Here is a 9,027-nt window from a genome sequence, read left to right as displayed (position 1 = left end):
TTTTCTTAAACATTAAGCCCCCCCCCCCCCCCCCCCCGGTCCCTTTTCTTTTTTGAGGCCCCCCCCCCCCCCCCCCCCCCCCGCCGCCATGCACGCCCTCCTCCTCCTGCTCGTGCTGCTACTCGCGCCCGCGCACGCCGCCCTGCGCGAGTATGCCTGGACCGTCTCGCTGGCGCCGGTCTCGGCAGACGGCGGGCAGTCGCCGCCGCCTCTGCACCCGGTGGTGAACGGGCGGCAGCCGGGCACGCTGCTGCGTGCCCGCGTCAACGACACCGTCGTGCTGCGCGTCTACAACGCCCTCCCGAGCGCCGTCACGTCGCTGCACTGGCACGGCGTCAAGCAGGTGGGCACGCCGCACGCGGACGGCCTGCCCGGCGTCTCCCAGTGCGGCATCGCCCCGGGGCAGACCTTCGAGTACCGCTTCCGCGTCGACCGCCCGGGCACGCTCTGGTGGCACTCGCACTCCGCCATGCAGAAGATGACCATGTCCGGCGCCATCGTCGTGCATGGCGACGAGAGCGTGGTGGGCGACTACCCCGAGAGAGTCCTGGTCTTGGGCGAGTGGTGGCACCGCGACCAGCGCGAGATGAGCGAGGGGCTGAAGAAGCCCGTGCCTGACTTCGAGTGGGTCGGCGACGCCGACAGCCTGCTGATCAATGGCCGCGCCGTCTTCGACTGTGACGTGCGCAAGGGCGAGTGCGGCGATGATGCCAAACGCCTTAGCGTCCTGCACGTCGACCCCGGGGTCACGTACAGGGTGCGCGTCATCGGCGCCCAGGCCCTCGCTCTGCTCAACTTGCACTTTGACGCCCACGTCATGCGCGTCGTCGAGGTCGAGTCCACACTCGTCAGGCCGTTCAACACCGACGCGCTTGATGTCACGTCTGGGCAGTCGTATAGCGTCTTGCTGCGGACGAAGACGAGGAAAGAATTGCGCACTCTCAAAAATAACAACGGTACGTAGGCCGAGCGTCCGCAGCGCAAAACGACCTCGAGCCCCAACGGCAACTTCTAACCTCTCTGCTCTCCATGCGCGCGGCTCGACTACAAACGTGCACACACACACACACACACACACACACACACACACACACACACACACACACACACACACACACACACACACACACACACACACACACACACACACACACACACACACACACACACACACACACACACACACGCACGCACGCAGGCCTTTTCTGGATCCGCACGACGGTCCGCCACCGGGGCAGCGACAAGGAAGGGCTGGCCATTCTGCGCTATTCCACAGCAGACGCCAATGCGACGCTGCCGATGCGCACGCCGCGGCGCGCCCCAGAACGCGATGACATCGAATGGTCTCTGCGCCACGTGCGGCGCTTCAAGTCGCGCTTCCCCGTGGACCTCCCGCCGGCGACTCGGCAGCTCTCCATCCTCGGCACGCAGAACCAACAGGCGGACGGGACGCTGCTGTGGGCGGTCAACAACATTTCTTTCATCAAGCGCCCCACGCCGCTGCTGCACGCCATGCAGTTTGGGCTTCGCGAGGAGACGAAGCAATGGATTGAGCAGAGCCGCATCCCTAACGAGTTCGACTTCAACCAGACGCTCGGCGACCTCAATCTGTCCACAGCGACGAAGACAGGCACGCATGTCATCAAGCTGCGCAAGGATGAGGTCGTGGACATCGTGTTCCAGAACACGCGGGCGTTGAACGGCGCTGAAGAAGTACACCCGTGGTACGTTTTCGTGCAACTCGCGAGACAGGCGCGATGCGAACCCCAATCCAGATTCTAACCTTTCTCCCCGCTGCTTCACAGGCATATTCATATGCACAATTTCTGGGTCCTAGCATACGGCGACTATCAGACGACGTGGAAGCCCCGCGATCGCGCGTCGTACGATTTGAGATACCCCGTCAGCCGCAACACGTTCACGCTGTACCCGGGCGGGTGGACTGTTGTACGCCTCAAGGCGGATAACCCGGGGATAATATTTTTCCGTAAGTTTGGGGCGCGCGTGCGCGCGGTGGAGGGAATGGATTGAGGGAATGAGAACTAACTGGTCCGTCTGTTTTCGTGATTATGTTTGGGTTGTGCTTTTGTGTGCGATGGCTGGTGCAGACTGCCATATCGTTGCGTAAGTTGGGTGCTCTTCGGCGAGACAAATCGCAGCGGCAGCATGTGTGCGACAAGTAGATGGCTAACCTCTGGACTATTCTCTTGTTCGTTTTGGTTGCACAGGCATTTGGAAATGGGGATGGGCTTCATGCTGCAAGTGGGCGAGGCGGAGGATGTACCGCCGCCGCCCCGTGGCACGCAGTACTGCGGTGCGGTGAATGAACTGCTCACGCCCGACCTGTCACTTCTTCGGTGATCGGTGACGGGAATCGGGGGGGGGGGGGGGGGGGGGGGGGGGGGGGAGAGCGATCGAAGCTCTTTGCTGACTTGCGGCGGTGACTCGCTACGCACCTACTAGTTGGGCCTTCCTCTTCTATAAGCACCTGCCGGCAAAGCGCGATGTCCCTTTATTCCGGAGATTTTTTTTCTCCCTCGCAACAAAGGAGCTCCACCGTGATCGTAGCCTCGACAGACCGGAGTGGGGCCAACATGATGACGAAGCTTGATCCTGGTGGCATGCAGCGCGCCACGGACGCGAACAGGAGGATAAGATTTGACCGAATAACGTATTCTGGCGGTTTTTTTGAATTAAATTGGATCGAGTGTTCAGCGACGAAATTGCGATATTGCGCCGTTCAACACGTGTACGTTTCCAATCCACCGTCACGTATCGTACGGGTAAAGTTTATGTGAGACTCTTCCGGGACGTCGGGACGGCAGTCATCGCATCGCAACCGTTCGGTAACACAGATCCAAACAAACTGGAAGAACACCACGGCATGCTCAACGTTTGAACAAAGATCAGGGATGCGGCCCGACTGTACGACAGCCCGTCACCTGACTCGGCTCCCCCTTGCGCGAAAGCCTAGAGAAAGAATCACAACCACCGCGACCCCGGTAAGGACATTGACTCACAGGCATCAGGAGCACAAGCAGAATACATTCTCGCTACCGTTTAATCGCGACATAATCTACCCAACTCATAGAGCACACCGTCCTACCAGTATGCATCATCAGAACTGATAACCGACATGATACCGAACGAGCCGTTTCTCATACCAACAGCTACAGTCTCACACTCCATGTTCAGAACTGATAACCGACATGACACCAACCGAGCCGTCGGCCATTCCAACAACTACAGTCTCAACTTCCGTATTCACCGCGAAGTCATTTGCCTCACATTCGAGGTGGGCCAGTGTGATTTCGGAACCGTCGCCCTGTTTGTGAATTATCTTGTCGCTCACCTTACAAATGCCGCGAGTTTCCAGCACCCACATACCGCTTTCACCCATCGACATATCCAACATACTCGACCTCTGTTTCCACCCCAGCACTGTTCCATCAGCTTTCTCCCAAGACCATATCCGTTTTCCGTCCCCGCTCATCCCCACGCTCCGTTTCCCGTCCCCGCTCCCCTACTCGCTCGATACATAATCCGTGTGTCCAGTCATTGTTTCCCCGACTTGACACCCCGTCTCACCGTCCCACACCGGCACCGTCTTGTCTTCTGACCCCGACACAACCCGTTTCCCGTCCCCGCTCATCGCCACGCCAGTTACCCAATTCGTGTGTCCGGTCATTGTTTCCCCGACTTGAAACCCCGTCTCACCGTCCCACACCCGCACCGTTCTGTCAGATGACCCCGACACAACCCGTTTCCCGTCCCGCTCATCGCCACGCTCGTTACCGTATTCGTGTGTCCGGCCATTGTTTCCCCGACTTGACACCCCGTCTCACCGTCCCACACTCGCACCGTCTTGTCCCATGATCCCTACACAACCCGTTTTCCGTCCCCGCTCATCGCCACGCTCGATACAAAGTGCATGTGTTCGGTGATTGTTTCCCCGACTTGAGGGAGGGTCTTAACTTGCCCGAGTTTGCCCGGGTTTGCTTGCCCCGAGCCATGATTTGCACTACTATTGGCTACTGGGCGTTAATATATGGTTTGAAACCAAGTACGACCCTACACTGCAAGCTCAAGTTATGTCAGTGTGTAATGACAAATGTCAATCATATATTGGCTACTTTTGTAAGTTTGTAACTTTCGAATTTGGACGCTGTGCTCCGGTGGACGCAGTGCTTGCCCCTTGCCGAAAACATCCTCAATTCCCCCTTTGCAAAAATCTATGCACCTGCCATCTCGCAAAGGCAACCCAACTCTACGAAGCACCTCTCTGCCGACTACTTTCCTGAAAATGGCTTCCACACCTCAATGCCACGTGCGCCGTTCTCCGCGCCTCTGGCGCATCTCTCTGACTCCCACCATTCGGAAGACGGGGGCCACCAACGCAAAGTCTCTCACTATTGCTTCCTCGTCTGCAGCGGACGTTTCTGACCAAATATTATCCCCCCCTCCATACGGTATGTACGACTGAATTCTTTGTCGTTAAAAATCCTGATGGCTCTGACAAAAGTCCATCCCCGTCCGAGATCTAAGGGCTTTGTGAATTTTCGGGGTCGAGGATAGTTTGAAATAGCTTGGTGCAATGAAAGGAGGGAGAATAGAGCTGCGGTTGCGGTTAGTGCGGTCGTAGCAGTGATGATTCTATTGCCGTGCATTGCGTAGGAGTGATTAGATTGAGAAGAAAGGAGGGGAGGCGAACGGCGATACTGGGCAGTGGTTGTAGATCCGTTTTTTGACCAAACAGCGCCGGCGATAGATACGCTATCCCGCGGAGTAGTAAGGAGAGAAGTAGGGGGTGAGATCAATTATTTATCCCGGTGATCTGGGATCACCCGCAATGGCCACGTTCTGGGTCGGAAGCGAGCGACGCTGCAGCGTCTCGCGTCCATGTCGACGCGTCCCTGGGGCGAAGTTGTTTGACGCTGCAGCATGTCACGTCCCTGTCGATGCGTCCTCGGAGCGAATTTGTAGAACCCACAGTGTCCTCCCCGTTGCGTTCTGGCAATTTATGGCGCTGTATGCCTCTGAAAGTCAGCACCGTCGCTCTGGGACACCTGTCCACTACTAACGTAAGGGAAAGGACACCTGTCCACTACTAACGTAAGGGGAAGGCGTGTACTTACATTAATAAATTAATAAATGACCGGCAAACTCGGGCAAGCAAAGCAAACCCGGGCAAGTTAAGACCCTCCCTGAAACCCAGACTCACCGTCCCACACCCGCACCGTCTTTGTAGTGCAATACCCGTCTCGAGTAGGGGGGTGAAAGGAAGTGAGAAAAGGAAAAAATTGGATACTGTGGTCCGGGCTGGAGGACACACGTGTGCAACGATGCGCACGATTATTTTAATTATTTAATTCTATTTACAAATTAGATCTAGAATCTAGAGCCGGGAGCTACTGTACTCGCCCCGGCGGGGCTATATAGCATAGTCCAGTTACCAACCCAAGTGAGTAAAGGTAACCCAAGTTGCCGGAGTTAGATCTCGCCTTCGTCGAAGACCGCTTCCGTTCACGCGACGCGCTTCACTTCTACGCTGCTAACGACATCCTCTATTGCTCGAGGTCCCCTTTTCCTTATTCTTTTACCTTTTCTATCTCTAATTCCTATCCTTTTCTATCTCCACCTCTATTTTTCCTTTAATTGTGTTGGTTCCATTGGAGTCGGTCGCGACCGATCCGGTGTTGGTGTGATTGCCATCGGGCTGCACGTAGGTCGTAGCGCTGCTACAGTGTCCTGTTTCGTCGGAAGGCTGTTGCCACGACGCCTCCTTCGAAGGTCTTATCATACAAGACAGTGTTGGTACCACCAACCGCGGTTGCGATCGCATTGGTGTCGGTTTTATGCCATCGAGCAACACGTTGGTTGTAGCGTTGCTACATAGTTACTTTCCCATCTGGTAGTGCTAATCGAGCCCCCGTCGAAGACCTTAAATCATACGCAAGGTGCTGAAGACGCTCGTCGAGCATTGGCCTTACAACCCAGCGAACCGCGGTTACATTCTCGTAAACAAGCCCAACCCACACTCGCCGAGCACTCAAGTCTGCACAAGCCTCTACCACCATTATCCTCCCGGGCCGGGCATCTTTCCTCACCCCCCCGTTAGAGTTGAGCTACCGTGGGCCGCAAGCCCGCACAAGGGGAAAGGGAGTCTCGAACGGTCCGTAGCGAGTGCCATCGGCAGTGGTTGATTCTGTTTCTGTTTTTCTTCTTTTTTTTTGACCATCGGACTGTGTTGGCGGCCTGCCAGGCACATTGCACTACAAAAGTGGTCTCCCGACCTAGAATTAGGTGTACAGGAGACCCGACCTAGAAACTGCGTGCATGGAGACGCAGTACATAATCGGTCTCGGTGACGTAAGTTTATTTGACGTATTGTAGTGTTCTCTTTCTTTTTTGTTTTGTTTAAGTTCGTTCATTTGTGACGGACCATGTCGACAATCGCCCCCGGAGACGTCGGTCCCGGGGCGAGCAGAAGCGGATCGGCAAGGGTGTCGAGGATCCCGCGAGGTCCTCGCACCCGAAGCCAGGCCAATACGGCCACGGATCCCGAAGGTCAAGAATCCCCGACCGGGATTGAAGCCGACAAGGATAACCTGGAAACCAGGTTACAGAAGATGATTGGCGAAAATCGCCAGGAGACGAAGAAGGATCTCGAGGATGAATTAGCCCTCGTGCACAAGCAACTGGAGTTGCAAACCTCAGAGTTCCACGCCGCGTTGGAAGAGCTGACAGCTCGCGTGGTTCTCGTCGAGAATTCGCTAACCGATGCGACCAAGGGCCGAGAGCCGGAGGTATTCGAATCGCTGCAGCTCGCCGCCAACGAAGCGCGGCGAGACGCGAATCAAGCCCTGGAGACTCTGGCCATAACAAGGGGCAGCATCGATGATAAATTCGACCGCGCCGCGCGCTGCCTCAAGGACCTTGAGCAGGCTGCGGGCCGGTCAGGACCAAGGTTAGAGGAAGGACCGCTCTCCGGCGAAGAAAGGCCTGAAGACCGAACGAAGAGGGACAAGTTTGTCCGAACTAGGGACTGCAAAAGGAGAAGTTCCAAGACGGCCAAAGGCCGAAAGAAGAAAGGCCACTGGAGTGATGACCGTGAAAATTTCGACTCAAATTCGGAGTCGAACGGTTCAGAAGGAAATGGTGGCAACGGTTCGGCGAACCATTCAGGAAATTCCGACGGACGATCAGCAGAAAGAAAGAAATGGAATTTCATCGAATAAGAAGAGCTACAAGAGAGGCGGAATTACTTCGTCCGCCTCGCGAAGGGATGTGGACGCGAAGCCAGAAGATATCGCGACGCGACGCGGTCCGCGATGGGAGGAGTTGGAAGAATTAAATCCGACCAACTATCTCTTCAAGAAGTTGCTTTCGTATCGGACGTACCGCTTGCGGAACCCGCTGACGTATTTGTCTAGCGGCCGGCGGTCCGCCGTGCGAAAAATTAGAAGAGACATACCACCGAAGGTGAAGAGAGACAATACGTTCACCGGCGATGATGGCGTATTGGTTCTGGATTTCTTGGCCAAGCTGGTTCAAGAATTCGACACGCAAAAGATGAACGAAGGTCAAGCGATCCGCTTGTTGCCGGAGTTCCTCGGCGGAATAGCCCTAAGACAGTACACTTCTGTGTCACAAACGGCCGGAACCCACCATTGGAAAATTTCCTTCTGGCCGGAGGCTGTGCAGTGGTTATTGCGAAGTTTCGCGACTGATGAGGCGATCCGCCAAGCCGTGCTCGCCTTGCGAGAAGTACATCAGAGACCGTCCGAAGACGAGATGGAATTCTATATCCGTCTGACGGACGCAAGCAATCGACGTGGAAACGTTTTCTCGATGGAGGAACAAATTACGATGTTTATTGAAGGGCTCGACGCGAGTATCAAGCCAATGGTGTCCCAATATCTTCAGGACAATAGGGACGTGTCTTTCCTAAGGCTGGTCAATTATGCGAAGGCGCATGGCTCGGCGAGCCGCGCCCAGGGAAAGAAGTCCAAGAGGGTCACCATGCAAGCGCCAGCAGGGCTGACGAAGGGGAGCAAGCAGAATTCCCCGCATGCCGCGCGAAAAATTCGCGGCGCTGCCCACCTGGCCGAGCCAATTTCTGGGTCAGAAGAAGTAAGCTCTCCTAACCCAAATGAGAATGGTTATGGAGGTGCGCTTATCGCCGAGGGCGATTTTATTGAATCATCGGAGGGAAACAGCTACGGAGAAGAAGACCGGAGCGGCGCGTCTACAGTAATGACACGCCCGCTTATGGGAAGTTCGTATTCGGACGCCACGGATCCCGTGTTAGCGTTCCGAGCGCGCGGCCACACGCCGGCGCCGCCCATTCCGATGGAAGACAAGGACACAACGTTTCGAAGGCCAGGTTGGATGGGAAGGCCGCAACATGAAGGGAGGTCGCCGGCCCGCGGAGGACCGAGGCCGCAATATCCCGTCAAGAAGCACGGACTGGTGTGCTATCACTGTTACGAAAAGGGGCACGACGCGCCAACGTGCATTCTTTCCCTCCGAGAAATGCACCGAGTTTTGGGAAATTATGAGGCGTTGTCTCCGATGGAGAGATTAGGGATACCATCGACGAGTTATCTGAGGGTCAACAATTGGTTCGATTCGCAGACGGCGAGCACGCCGAGTGTTTCAACGCCGAGGTCGAACCAACCCTTTAGAGGGCCCGCCGCGGGGCCCGCGTCGTCGGACGTGAGAAGGAACCCGCAGCCGCCGGGAAACTAGAGAGGGGAATCTCGAAGGAGTCGCGAGAGGCGCAGGTTCAACGTACTGCATCCGGGACTCGGTCCCGTTCCCCGTCTCTAGCGAAAAAGGAAGGCCTCGACGAGGAGGTAGTTGAAATAGTGGGTAGGCCGAAGGAGCCGACTGTTGTCAAGCAAACTGTAAGTGGAGACAAGGATCGTCCGATGGATCAAATTCGTAGGCTCTGGTACAGGGTTAAGAGACAAGAATGTCCTGAAAAGATCTTGGCCCTCGCGCGAAAAAACTATAAAGTTTACG

General features: G+C 56.0%; 1 protein-coding gene; it reads left to right on the top strand.

The window, feature by feature from the left end:
* The first annotated feature begins 88 nt into the window (after window positions 1-88).
* On the top strand, window positions 89-2,031 carry CHC_T00009050001 (ascorbate oxidase). XM_005717413.1 has 3 exons: window positions 89-916; window positions 1,204-1,725; window positions 1,807-2,031. Coding segments are annotated over exons 1-2 (1,350 nt in total), but the record flags the coding sequence as incomplete, so codon positions are not given.
* The last annotated feature ends 6,996 nt before the right edge of the window (window positions 2,032-9,027 follow it).

The sequence above is a fragment of the Chondrus crispus genome, genomic scaffold (genome assembly GCF_000350225.1).
Source record: "Chondrus crispus Stackhouse genomic scaffold, scaffold_30, whole genome shotgun sequence".
Taxonomy (NCBI): Eukaryota; Rhodophyta; class Florideophyceae; order Gigartinales; family Gigartinaceae; genus Chondrus; species Chondrus crispus.
Note: the sequence above shows the minus strand (reverse complement) of the source record. Positions and strands in the feature narration are given on the sequence as shown.